Source organism: Rosa rugosa, chromosome 3 (genome assembly GCF_958449725.1).
Source record: "Rosa rugosa chromosome 3, drRosRugo1.1, whole genome shotgun sequence".
Classification (NCBI taxonomy): Eukaryota; Viridiplantae; Streptophyta; class Magnoliopsida; order Rosales; family Rosaceae; genus Rosa; species Rosa rugosa.
Window position 1 is genome coordinate 55,075,971 of NC_084822.1, and position 13,497 is coordinate 55,089,467.

At 39.9% G+C, this 13,497-nt stretch overlaps 1 protein-coding gene across 1 annotated transcript; it reads left to right on the forward strand.

Moving 5' to 3' along the window:
* Nucleotides 1–6,348: 6,348 nt before the first annotated feature.
* On the forward strand, nucleotides 6,349–11,477 carry LOC133738088 (tryptophan--tRNA ligase, chloroplastic/mitochondrial). Its single transcript, XM_062165529.1, has 15 exons — nucleotides 6,349–6,484; nucleotides 6,576–6,731; nucleotides 6,915–7,002; nucleotides 7,096–7,137; nucleotides 7,542–7,631; nucleotides 7,716–7,838; nucleotides 8,179–8,250; nucleotides 8,536–8,648; nucleotides 8,764–8,785; nucleotides 8,873–8,938; nucleotides 9,277–9,333; nucleotides 9,909–9,955; nucleotides 10,109–10,190; nucleotides 10,326–10,415; nucleotides 11,031–11,477. The coding sequence occupies exons 1-15, from the start codon at nucleotides 6,414–6,416 to the stop codon at nucleotides 11,163–11,165; spliced, it is 1,254 nt and encodes a 417-aa protein (XP_062021513.1). The 5' UTR covers nucleotides 6,349–6,413; the 3' UTR covers nucleotides 11,166–11,477.
* The last annotated feature ends 2,020 nt before the right edge of the window (nucleotides 11,478–13,497 follow it).

Consider the following 13,497-nt stretch of genomic DNA (forward strand, 5'->3'; position numbering starts at 1 on the left):
GTCAACCGACTTCCGGCCACTTTCCGGCAACTTTTCCGGCCACTTTCCGGCGACTTTTCCGGCCAAATTTTCCGGCGACTTATTTCGAGGTATTTTTTACTAAACGTTCCCGTTTTTTAGAGTTTTTAAATTCAATTTCTCTTCTTTTCTCGAGGACTTTCAACCTCCCTTCTTCTACCCCCCTTTCTTCTTCATAGGGGAGACCAAAAGCCGAACTGTGGGGGTTCGTGCTCACTCCAAGCTTGGAGCTTGTAGAGTCCTCCAAACTTAGAGTTTGTTGAGAAGAAAAACGATCGACCACATACATCATTGTTTCGATCTAATCCAAAACCCCTCTTGGAATCGGATTTTCTTGGAAGCGACTATGCTCAGAAAATCCCTAATTTCTTGGAAGCGACTACGCTCGGAAATTCCTAATTTCTTGGAAGCGACTACGCTCAGGAATTTTATATGTTTTCGTGGTAGCCTTTCACGCTCCGAAACTAACCCTAATTTCTTGTTCTCTTTCAGGATGAGTAACCTGAACAAATTGGACTTTACTCCATTGGGAACAACTGGCTCTGAATATCACAGGTGGGTTCGTGATGTCCGCCAGCATCTCAAGGCCGATGGAATCCTGGATACGATTCTCGAGCCTAGCCAGGACGTGCTAACTGTTGAGCAAGCTCAAGCTTTGGAAGCAAATAGAGCAGCCTTAGAGGCAAATAAGGCGAAAGCCATCATCCTAATGACTCGTCATATGGATGATTCGCTCCAGTACGAGTGTATGAATGAAGAAGACCCCAGAAGGCTGTGGGTCTCACTCGAAGAAAGATTTGGCAACGTCCATGACTCCTTCCTTGCTTCCTGACCTAGAAGTGAGATGGCATAGCCTCCACTCCTATGATTTCAAGTCAGTTCTTGACTACAACTCGGAAGCACTTCGCATTAAATCCTTAATGGAATTCTGTGGTAAAGAGATCACAAATGCGATGTTGATTGAGAAGATTCTCTCTACCTTCCCCGTTTCTGCATTGATGGTTGCTAAGAACTATCGAATTGATGTTACTGCAGGACAGATCACAAGGTTTCATGAGCTCATTGGAGCTATGAATGTCACTAAAAAGTATGACAACATCCTTGTGAAGAACTATAATTCGAGATCCGTGGGAACAAAGCATATTCCGGAATCCAATTATAGTTGCGCCCCTAAGAGAAGGCGCCAAGAGCGAAACCCTAACCTTAGGGATACTTCTGGACGTTCTGGTCCATATAATCGCTCTACTTGGGAAGGTAACCGCCAATATAGGCGAACACGGAACCGAAGAGGTCAACGTGGAAAGAGAGAGGGAGGCAACGCCTCTGGCCATGTTGGTGGCGCCACCAACACTAAGAGCCATCTAAATGACGCTTTCAAAGCGCCTCAATCAATGGAGTTTGAGCAAAGAGATGTATGTTCTCAATGTGGAGTGTCTGGTCATTGGGCACACTTGTAGAACTCGTGAAGAAACTGTCACCGCCTACAAAACATATTGTGAAGCAAGAGAAGCTCACTATGTTGAGCAAGAAGATCAAGAAGATGATCTAGAGTGAAGGGTTGAAGACTACGAATCTGGCTGGGATCAATAGATCGCCAATTCTGTTTAAGTCTTTATTTTCCAAGAGATGTAGGCAATTGCCATATTATTTTTGTAGTAGATGCCTATGGTTTAGTCTTTCTTCAAAGTAGGCGTACTCAATGTAAATGTGATGTCTAGGAAGGTTTTGAGATAAGTGGTAATTAAGCGAGCTTTGCTCCACCGACATCTCCCTACTCACCTGGTCACATTTGCGTTGGAATTACCGAAAGATGTTAGACGACTACCATTGTTTTGCATTAGCTAAGCATTTGGATTAGATTCTCCAAATGGTTAAGAGACAATGATGTACTCCGTTGGCTTATGAATAAAATTTTGAGTTCTTTTCATTATGACTCCATTTTGATTCATGAGCATGTTATTTTGTGACTACGATGGCTGGGCCATCAGTATTAATTCAAGGACATGGAATAGCCCAAGTTCTCTTTGCCAAATGGCACCTTGATTAATGTCACAGAAACTCTCTACGCTCCTAGGGCAACTCGCACCTATGGATAGCCAACGAACTCCATGCGAAAACGCATGTAGAGAACAGAAATGAGTTCCTTTGTAATGCTTCTAATGATTGCGAACGAATGCGCATCTTAGAGAAGTTTATGTGTCTCTCTAGTGGACTCTATGTCACTATTCGAGCTATTAAATCCAATAAAGTTATGAGAGAAGATCTCTTGGATTTAGACACATATTGGCTTTGTCTCGACAGGATAAGTCACCCTGGTCATGATCTGGTGGTCCGTCTACTAAAGACTTCACATGGACACCCTCGAGCGAAATGAAGCAAGAATCAAAAATTGATTCCTGGACTTAGCAAGACCGCAACAATTGCAGCATCTGGCGCTGCAGCTGTCTTGGAGCGCCATATGGCCGCCCAAGTCCCTTGTGACAACGCCATATTTGGCGCTACCCATGGCCATGACGCCATGGATGTCAATCCCCATGGTTATACCGCCATGGATGCCACTTCCCATGGTCACGACACCATGATGGGTGATGTAGTCACAAACTTTGCTTCAATATGCGTTTCAAACGCTCAGGCCCAACCAAAACTCTCCTTGGTTGCTTCTAAGGCCTCTCGCTCATTTTACAAAGCCATTTCCTTAGGAAAATTAGGACTGAGACCGTCCTATGCAAAGGATATGAAAATACTCATTATGTTCTTACATAGAATCCGTAGGGATTCTGTGGACTGATTCCACCAACTTGCGGACGTTTAAATATCTCATGATGTTGGTTGATATGCCCACACGCTGGTCCCGTGTTGTGCCATTGTCCACTTGTAATGCTGCTTATGAAACACTCCTAGCACACATCCTATGACAACGGGCTTATGAAACACTCCTAGCACACTCCCCGAATCATCCTATTCAGTAAATTGGATTTGACTATGCTAGTGAGTTTACATCGAAGACTTTCGATGGATATTGCAATGAGACTGATGTTGGACATCATATTCTCCTGTACACACCCAAATGGTCTCGCGGAAACGACTACGATGGTAGTCAAGACATTGGTAATGCGCACCAATCTCCTTATATCCGCTTGGGGTGATGCAATATCGCATGCAGCTATGCTAATTCGTCTACGACCTACCGCCACTCAATCTACCTCGGCGTTACAGCTAGTGACTGGGTACAAGTATCGTACTTACGCATATTTGAGTGTGCCATTTATGTGCCAATTGCGCCGCCACAGCGCTCTATGATGGGTCCATACAGACGAATGGGCAACTACGTTGGATTTGAGACTCCAACAATCGTCCGCCACTTCATACCCTTGCTAGGCGATCTCCTTACCGCTAGATTTGCGGATGTCACTTTGATGAGACAGTCTTCCCGTCGTTAGGGGGAGATAAGAACACGAATGTTCAACAGGAACGACAGGAATTGTCGTAGTCTGTCCCCACTATGTCTCATCTTGATCCCTATTAAAGTGACGAGATCACACATCTGCTGCAAATATGCCTGCAAGGAAGTACATCCCTACCAGAGGACGTAGCGCCACCCTACACGAAGGTAGGCATGGCGCCAACGCCAATGAGAGTGGCACTCTGGCGTTATAGGCCATGGCCCTAGCTAGGATGCGTGGGAGGCCCGTGGATTCGAATGATACTTTGGCACATTCCAATCCTTTGATCATCGACACTCATAATCCGTCTCATGAGAATCTTTCGGGTTATGGTTATCGTTGGGGGACGCCTCAACGTTAGAACCCTATTCCTGAGAATATAGAGCTCTATGAAACTTACACTAGTGTACATGAGACGTGTGATAAAAACTCCATCATAATTGATGATGTAGTCACGCATTTCGTTGCGCATGAGTTTGTTGAGTCCGATGATATCGAACCACGCTCCGTTGATGAATGAATGCCAACGTAGAGAGATTTGGCCCAAATGGAAAGATGCGATCCAGGTTAAGATGGATTCTCTAAACGAAGAGGAAGGTTTTCTGAGCTAGTGATGCCAACACCTCCTGACATAAAACCTATTGACTAATGGGTCTTCGTTAGAAAGCGTGATGAGAAAAAGAGATGGCAATCTCGCCTTATGGCGCAAGGCTTCTCACAAAACGCCCTGGAATCGACTACGATGAGACATATTCTCTCGTAATGGATGTCATTGCACTCCACTACCTTGTCAGTTTGGTAGTTTTCGAATAACTGAACATGCAGCTTACAAATGTGGTCACTATGTATCTCTATGGGGATCTAGATACGGAATATACATGAAGGTTCATGGTGAACTTCATTTACCCAAGTCAAGTGGCTCTAGACCACGGGGCGCGTTTTACAAAGAGGTTGAAACACTCACTAAGATGACTACTTGATTGGGAAGGGATATGCCCACGCGTTTCCATAACAAGTTTCGGATTCTATCGCGGTTCATGCTGGACATGATCTTCATTAGAAGCCCTTAAAGAGTTAAGGGAAACCGCTGAACATTAGAAATCCGAGTTTGAGATGAAGGATTTTGGGAGAACACGATTATATCTCGGTTTGGAACTTGAGCATCGTGTTGATAGATGCTTAGGCATTTTGACAAGGTCAAACCTTCAAGCACCCCCATGATTGTCCGTAGTCTTGATCCTGAAAAGGATCCTCTTCGTCGAAAGGATGATGACGAAGATGTGCTAGAGGCAGAAGTGTCTTACTTAGTACAATTGGCGCATTATTGTTCTTAGCTCCATGCACAAGACCGGACATCTCATATATTGTGAACTTGTTAGCTAGATATAGCTCTGCGCCAACGCGACGCCATTGGATTGGTGTAAAAGATATCTTTCGATACTTGAGATGTACGATTGATATGGGCCTGTTCTATCCCTACAGAGAGATGATGGATTCGGACCCATCACACACCAGGAACGCCGCCAACACCGGCATGCGTCCCCTCTCCCCATCCCAAAACGAAGTTAGCGTTTTTGAAGGTTTTGCTGATGCTGGGTACCTCTCTGACCCACACAAAGGTCATTCCCAAACTGGTTAAGTGTTCACCATGGGTAAAGACTGCGATATCTTGGAGGTCTACAGAATAGACCCTAGTCGCTATATCTTCGGACCATGCAGAGACTATTGCTCTTCACGAAGAGATTCGTGAATGTATATGGATTGGATCCATAATTACGCATGTTCGAACAATTGTGGTTTGAAGTCTACCACAGATGAGCCTACGAGCATTTAGGATAATGCAGCTTGTTTTGAACAAATGAAGTAAGGCTACATCAAAGCGACAACACCAAGCTTAATCAGCAACAACAGACTCTCCTCAAGATCAAAATGAACTAGGTTCGATCTGAGGACAGTGTGGCAGACTTGCTCACTAAGTCATTGCCTAAATTCCACTTTCGAGAAACATGTTGGTAGCATCGTTTACGGAAGTTATCCGAACTCCCATGACCGTAGTCATCAGGGGGAGATGCAGACATCAGGGGGAGATGTCCACATGTATGGTCTCGAAACGTGAAGGGTGTGTTGTGCTCTTTTTCCCCTTCGACCGAGGTTATTTTTGTCCCACTGGGTTTTTGTTACTCGGCAAGGTTTTTTAATGAGGCAACGAGAGAAGCACCACGTTTGGACGACACAAGGGGGAGTGTTCAAGGAAATCCCGATTATGTGTCTGGTCCAAACTCTAGGTTACTTGACCTAGTGGTAATAGGATTTAATTAGAAGGATCTAGAATCCTAATCAATGTAGAATTACTTTCCTTGTATGATTGAGATTCTATGCATTGTAATCCTCTATATAAAGAGGCCCCTATTATCAATGAGAATACACAGCAAATTCCTCTCAAATTCAGTTTCTCTACAACATATATATATTTTTTATTTTTTTATTTTTCCAATTTTCAAACTTTAGAAATTAGTAACAAAAAGCAATATTGAGATTTATGAGGTTTGTTAGTTCTATAATTACGATTTGATTTATCGGTGAAGACAGTTTGACGAGAATAAGAACATGATTTATCAGTTTTAGAATCGGTTTATATGGAGTTGGAATATCACACTACATGTTTATGTGTGCTTAGTTTCACTTGCATGGATGTAAGTATTATAAACCTCACTTGAATACATACATGATTAGCCTCGCTTGATACTTGTAACGACTTGAGCATCATTAGTCTCGCTAGATTTCATGCCTAACTTTATCAAGAAAAAAGTGCAATGGTAAAGGGCTGTAACTTCCGAACAAAGACAAAACGGGTAATTGGTAATTTAATCGCCATTCACTCCGTCACTCGTCGAGACACATATAAAGGAGCGTCGGATAAAATTTCCAAAGCCGCGAAACCAAGCAAAGGCCATGGGTCGCTTAGTCCTCTCTCACTTCCTCACCATCTCCAACTCTTCTCCTCGCCTCGCTTCTTCCTCACTGTAATCTCTCTCTCTCTCTCTCTCTCTCGTCGCCGTCAATCTCCAATTGAAAGCTTCACATTCTTGTATGGTTTTGATTTTTTTGATGCAGGCGCGCGCGTGGATTTCAAATCAGGCACTTGAAAGGAGCTAGTTCAAGTCCTCAGAATTGGCTTCCGAGTCCACGAAGCTCCGCCGGATTCCGATGCTGTTGCAGCGTTTCGCTCGCGCAACCGGCTGTTTCCGAGAGTTCTCCGACCACTGTAAAGTAATCCTTTCCATTTTTTTACTATTTACTGCCAAATTCTTACTTGTTCCGTCTTATATGTAGCTACATTGTAGATGATATTGGTTAAATTGAAAAATTTATTGGTCACACACATATTTGAATAGATTGGAATTGGATTACATTTGTATTCAGGTTCATTGAATTTAGATTCTTCATTTGTAGGAAGAGAATAGTGTCTGGAGTCCAGCCGACAGGTTCTATCCACCTGGGGAATTATCTCGGTGCCATACGAAACTGGATTACATTACAGGTAGCACTGAATTGTGTGCTTTAGGAGTAGTTAATTGAATCTGATATGTTTAGATAGTTAGCTAATATGCAATGTGGTATCTATTGCTTGCAGAATACATACGATACTCTCTTTTTCATTGTGGACCTCCATGCGGTATGTTTTCAGTTCCTTAATTCATCTTTTAATTTATGATGTGATACTACTCTTTTTTCACTTTCCATTGTTGCTTGTGCATGTAGTACCCACAGATAGATTAGAGTAGAATCATTTGCTTATAAGATTCATTGGCTTGTTGTTTGTAATATGTGCTGTGGTATTCACGCAAGTAATTGCGGACTGCTGATGTTCTCTTTAAATGATAAATTTTTGTGGCCATAGTGTACAATTAGAACAGAATGTGTTTTTTTTTTTCTTTTTGTTTTTTTTTCAGTGTGGGACTGTAAATATATGAATACATGGAGAAAGAGGCTCAGGGTTTGTCTTGCTATGCTTGGAAAATGAATCTGGTTTATGATTTTCTTATTAGCGTTTCAAAGTTTTCGTTTTCCTTCTCACAGATTACATTACCGTATGATGCACAACAATTATCCAGGGCAACGAGGGATACAGCAGCTCTTTATTTGGCATGTGGAGTTGACACCTCGAAGGTCCAAGGCAGATATTGGTCCTTTCTGATGTTTGTTAGAAGATTTTACTTTTGCTTATGTTCTATTATGATTTTGTATGTGCAGGCATCTGTCTTCGTGCAGTCTCATGTTCGTGCCCATGTAGAACTGATGTGGCTTTTAAGTTCTGTAGCACCTGTTGGATGGCTTAACAGAATGATTCAGTTTAAAGAGAAATCACGCAAGGCGGTGCGTTTATAGCTGTATGAAAGCTCTATCATCAGTTTTGTGTCTAATCTACTTAGAAGTGTTCTCATTGATGACAAATTATACAAATAGGAAATCATTCTGGTCAATATGTTAGGGTTTTTATCTCTCACTCTGTTTTATTGACAGTAGCAGACAAATAATCAATCAAGATTTTTATTGACTAGCATTTTTACGACTTATTGTCATTTATTAAATTGTTTGTATCTCAATTTGGTTATTGTAGTTCTTCATAGAAATAGCTTTAAATTGCCTGTTTTGGGTGTTTTACAGTTTCTACATGTTAAATTGTATGATTTATCTTTTGGGTCTGCTATTGTAGGGGGATGAAAATGTTGGTGTTGCTCTCTTGACTTACCCTGTTTTGATGGCGTCTGATATTCTTTTATATCAGGTAATCTTCAAAACTTCCAGATAGGATTTGAAATATTATATCAGATAATTATCTCTGTCCTAAGTACAGAGTGCAGATTGAGGTTTTGGGTTCCTTTACTGGATGCATCAGCTGAGTTACACATAGAAGCACTGCAGTTGTTACAACCATTTAAGGTGTAATAATCATGCAGTACTTGTAGCAACTTCAATGCTTCTATGTGTGTGCTTGGTTAACTATACATATTGATGATAGTTAACAATTATGCCATCTATTATTCTTATGATTTCCTGCATGCTTCTGTAGTCTGACTTTGTCCCAGTCGGTGAAGATCAAAAGCAGCATTTGGAGTTGACACGTGAGCTGGCTGAGCGTGTTAATAATTTATTTGGAGGACGGAAATGGAAAAAATTAGGAGGGTGAGAGTTTACAACTTACAAATATGAGATCATCCATGACTTAGACATGAAAGTTTTCCATTTGACTCGATGACTATTTTATATGTTAACATATGTATTTTATACGTGGATGCAGGAGAGGAGGTGCACTTTTCAAGGTGATTTTTTTTTTTTGGTTGTTAATGTTAACTTGAGCGAGCTTGTCAGCATCATAAGATTAATAACTATGGCCTTTTGTTGTTAAGGTCCCTGAGCCTCTTATACCACCAGTTGGAGCTCGAGTGATGTCCCTTACTGATGGTTGTTCCAAGGTTGTTCCTTTTTGATTGTTTGAGTTCTCATATCAACTTACAGCAGAATAGTGTACATCTGATTTTGTGTTCACAGTATTTTCTATTTTGGAAGGGATGTTTATATTATTGTTTTAGGTACCGATGAAATATATCCATCTAGCATCAAAGTAGAAAATGAATAAAACTACAGTTTTAAAAGTGAATTAAGACTATGAAGCACTTGAGGGATATGATAGGGGTTCAGATAATGACCAAAGGAAGAAGAAAATAGATGGGTTTTGGTTAGTATGAAACTACAGCTATGAAACATCCTACACTTTTAGTTACTGACATATCTTTTGATTGCAACATTACAGATGTCCAAATCGGCGCCTTCTGATCAGTCGCGGATAAATCTTCTTGACCCAAAAGATGTGAGAAATAGAAATTTGCCCGCTCCTTGTTTTTGGTTCTATATGGATCCTTTTATCAGCATAATAGCATGCGTGTACGATGTGTTTTGTGTTTATCAATTGTCATTGATTTTGACATAACCAAGCTTTAGCGTAGGTTTGCATTATTCTATTATTTCTATATGTATATTGACGTTATGGAGGTTGAATTGACTGTCACAAACTAGTCTAGATTGCCTCACACTCCTTTAATCTGATGCTGCTTATAGATCTTTTTATATTGCTAGAAGGAAAGTATAGATTATAGAGCAACCACTGATGTAACAGTTTTTCTTTTTCCTGACGTTGAAACTTCTCAGAATAGTTAAAGTAGTCAAGAGTACTGCAATTTCTGCCAGAACCATTTATCTATCATTCTCATTTCACTTCTTGTTGCTGTAAATGGTTGACTAGATCCATACCTTGGCATTTATTAGTTAAGTACTTTTATTGATCCTTGTGGCCTACCTATTTTGGTTTTTGTTTTCAATTTATTTTCTTTAGTTTCATATTATTCCCCTCAGGAAGTTGATCCAAGTGTCTTAATTGTTCTATAGGTAATAGCTAACAAGATAAAGAGGTGCAAAACAGACTCATTTCCAGGGTGAATATCTATCTTCCAAATCATTTGAATCTTTTTCACTTTGATGTTCTGCTTCGTGGATTTTTTTTCTTTTTATGATGCTGTGTTTGTCCCTTTGTTTATTGGGAGGTCACATTCTCTGTTTTTGGTTTGTTTCATGGGTAATTCTTACAGCATGGAATTTGATAATCCAGAAAGGCCTGAGTGCAATAATCTTCTCTCAATATATCAGCTCATATCGGGAAAGACAAAAGAGGTAATTCATGGGGTGTGTAGTGCAAAATTTTGTTTATAAAGAATTTCGGGAATATGAAGATGGCCTATCATCTTGTAATTATGAACTTTGCACTAGGTTTGAGATTAGTTAACCAGTGAACCTTTATTATGGCAGGAAGTTGCACAAGAATGCCAAGATATGAACTGGGGCACATTTAAGTCACTCCTGGCTGACGCGTTGATTGATCATCTGTATCCTATCCAGGTTTTAATATCTATATATGAAGCATTTTTAATATGTTATGTTAACTCTAGGTTAGAATCCAGCACTGGTATTGGCGTTTCCTAAGATCTTGGGTTAGAACAGCTATAATAGGTTTTGTATTAATTCTAGGTTCATTTGCAACCGTTTGCTGCAGGTATGTTGATTTTTTTCCCATATCTTGATATGTTTATTCCCCCCAGCAAAAACACTAAGGAAAAAGAAAAGAACTTTTATGTGCTTCCAAACTCCGAAGGCATGTTTATGCTTTTTAAGTATCAATTTCATTGATCCTGATCCCGTAACAGTTCTGCTGAGATGATTCCCTTTCAGCTGTTGGGCAATTTACCTTTATTTGTTAGGATGCACAAACTGCACACAATAAATTGGTGGGAATATTGTATTATATTGCTTGCTGGTTGTTCTTATGCTTCAGGCTGCATGCCTTTGTATTATTCAGCCAAAGATATATTGATGTCATTTGTCCAATCATTTAATTGATTCGCGTGGTCTTCAATTTTAGGAAATGATCTTTTTCACTTGTCATTAAGTGTACCATATTATTCCATCATTGATTGTGGTGTTCCCTGTCAACATCTTCATTTTCTACTTTTGCAGGTTCGCTACGAGGAAATCATTTCTGATGCAGCTTATTTGGATGGAATTTTGGCAGAAGGTGCCACGAAAGCTTCAGATATAGCTGATACTACTCTCAATAATGTTTATCAGGCTATGGGATTCTTGCGGAGATGAGCAGAACCGATGCTGCAGGAAGAATCCATGTGAAAAGACCAGTAAGATAGAGACTTAAAGTTTACTTTGGATGATGGATGACCACCCCCCCCCACACAACTTTTTTCGGAGTATAACAACCATAAGCATATTCTTGATGAGTGGAAAGTTATTTAACGGAAAGGCCTCGAATATTAATTGATGTTGTTGCCTCTGTCCAGATAGGTGTATTTTTCATTCAATATAATTTTGTGATTTTGCCTCTTTTAAAATGTATTAAAATGTAGTATAATGTGACTATCCGATGATTAATATTTTCTTTTCTTCCTACAATCAGGGAATTGTCATTTGTCTGCTAGAAGCCACGCCTCTTTTAGTCTTTTTTCCTCAAAAAACATTGAAACAATACGATACTCTAATGGTAAACCTATGATCACTTAGATGTGAATGTGTGCTGCGCTTGGATCAGCTGTAGCTGAGTCTGATTTACTATCATCTATAATGTACCATTATCATTAAGGCATATATAACAATCAGGCGGAATCATTGTTTAGCTGGTCATGATTCAGGAATATGGTTGTGGCTGAAGAAACTTTTAGTTTTGAAAATGGTCTACCAGCATTGTTTATCAGGTTCTCTGCTGGTAACAGTCATCTACAAGCGATTTCTGCCTAAAGGTATTTTCTTCACTTAGAGTTTTATTTTTGGAGAAGCTTTTTCTTGGAAGCTCGTATCTGTTTAGAAGAAGCCTAAACCCACAGGACCGGTATGCGTTCATCACATCTGTGGAGGGATGGGGATTCTTATCGACACAGGAGATATGATAGAAAGAGAGAATATCAATCCTTCCAATGATTAGACAAGTTCAAAAAACATAAATCTCATATTCTCATCCCATTCAATCCACCCATGGCCTTGTTTCTTTACAAAAGAGGCGATGTGACCACGCATCTACATAACAGACACCGAGTGAATAAGTGCTTCTCCTCTCTGCTCTTCTTTCTCCTTCCAAACATTTCCGAAAGGCACGACAATGACAACTTTTTGCCCCTTCAAAAAGGTTATATTCTCATTTCAATCAGTTATTTTCTTTAACTTCTTCCTCTTTTGCGGCCCCTTGAATTTGCCAGTAGTGTTCACATAACAGAACTTCATTACTCGAACCCTGTTATTGATTTAAAGCTTTGTTTACCAAAATGTTTTTGTTAATAAGAAAGATATAGTTGATTCCTTGCAAAGATGGAAAGCGAGAGTCACGTCCATGTGCGCATGATTTCCAGTCGTAGATGCATCAGTGGCTGGAACTCATTCCACACGCCCATGAGCAACCGGCCTCAGTTTTGATTAGTGCCCAGGCGTTTATTTCCCATCACTTCCTGGTATTATTAAGCGTACTGATGTACATTTGCTAGATATCTTATTAGGGTGTTAACAACTTCGCATGATAATCTGGGATCCCTGATGACTGCAGATAATCAAAGATGTTATATGTAGTCAAAGTTTCCTACTATTATAACATTTTCAGGACATACATATATTATCAGGAAATATCTTGCAAAATCGTTTGCAACCAAGAAATTTATATTTAAACAAAGTATAAGATGATGAAAAAGGTAGCTAGGGAGAATAAGCACGTCGGAACTTGGAAGTAGTACCTATACTGTTATATCTGCTGGGAAGCATTCTCAAAAAATTTCTGAATTGAGACTTTCATTTGCCAACAATCCAAATCCTTGAAAGGAAGGAAAGATTCCAGGATTTGTTCCAAAGTGGCATGACATTGGGAGAGGCCCGAGTGTGTTATTTGTGTGCCTTCTAGTAGGCATTGTCTGTGGGACAAGCCTTCTCAACAGGATTTTGTCTGTGGGACACGCCTTCTTAACAGATCAATTTATGGAAAAACATGTACTTAATTATCACCATATTTTTTTCTATCCATATACGTGCCGATCAGTAAGGTGTAAGTGATTACCATTCAAATGGTATATGAGGTCTCGAATTTCTTTCATTCATCAAAATATAAACATGAAATGTTATTGACGCTTTCACAAATGCAGTGTATATTAGTATATACAGAGTGGGTGCAAATTGTACAACAACTTTCTCGAAATGCCAATAATATTTTTAAATAAAAAAGTTATCATATGAGTAAATTCTCCAAACAAATTATATGTGTTCTTTTTTCTTGCTGTGATTTGCTTTGGTAAACTCTTACCACTAACAACACCCTAAACTTAATTTCAATGAGATCTTTGATTGGATCCCTCCCGTCTAGGTTACCATGATTTGCAATCTAACAAGGGCTCTCCCATTTTCTTTGTAGTCTGTAAATAGCTCTTTCATATATAGCTAG

What these genes read in the sequence shown, in the direction of transcription:
- LOC133738088 (XM_062165529.1), top strand. Translation starts at nt 6,414, where the DNA reads ATGGGTCGCTTAGTCCTCTCTCACTTCCTCACCATCTCCAACTCTTCT. An exon ending in AAGAGAAATCACGCAAGGCG is followed by an intron (nt 7,839 to 8,178) that starts GTGCGTTTATAG and finishes CTGCTATTGTAG; the next exon opens with GGGGATGAAAATGTTGGTGT. An exon ending in AAAACAGACTCATTTCCAGG is followed by an intron (nt 9,956 to 10,108) that starts GTGAATATCTAT and finishes TAATTCTTACAG; the next exon opens with CATGGAATTTGATAATCCAG.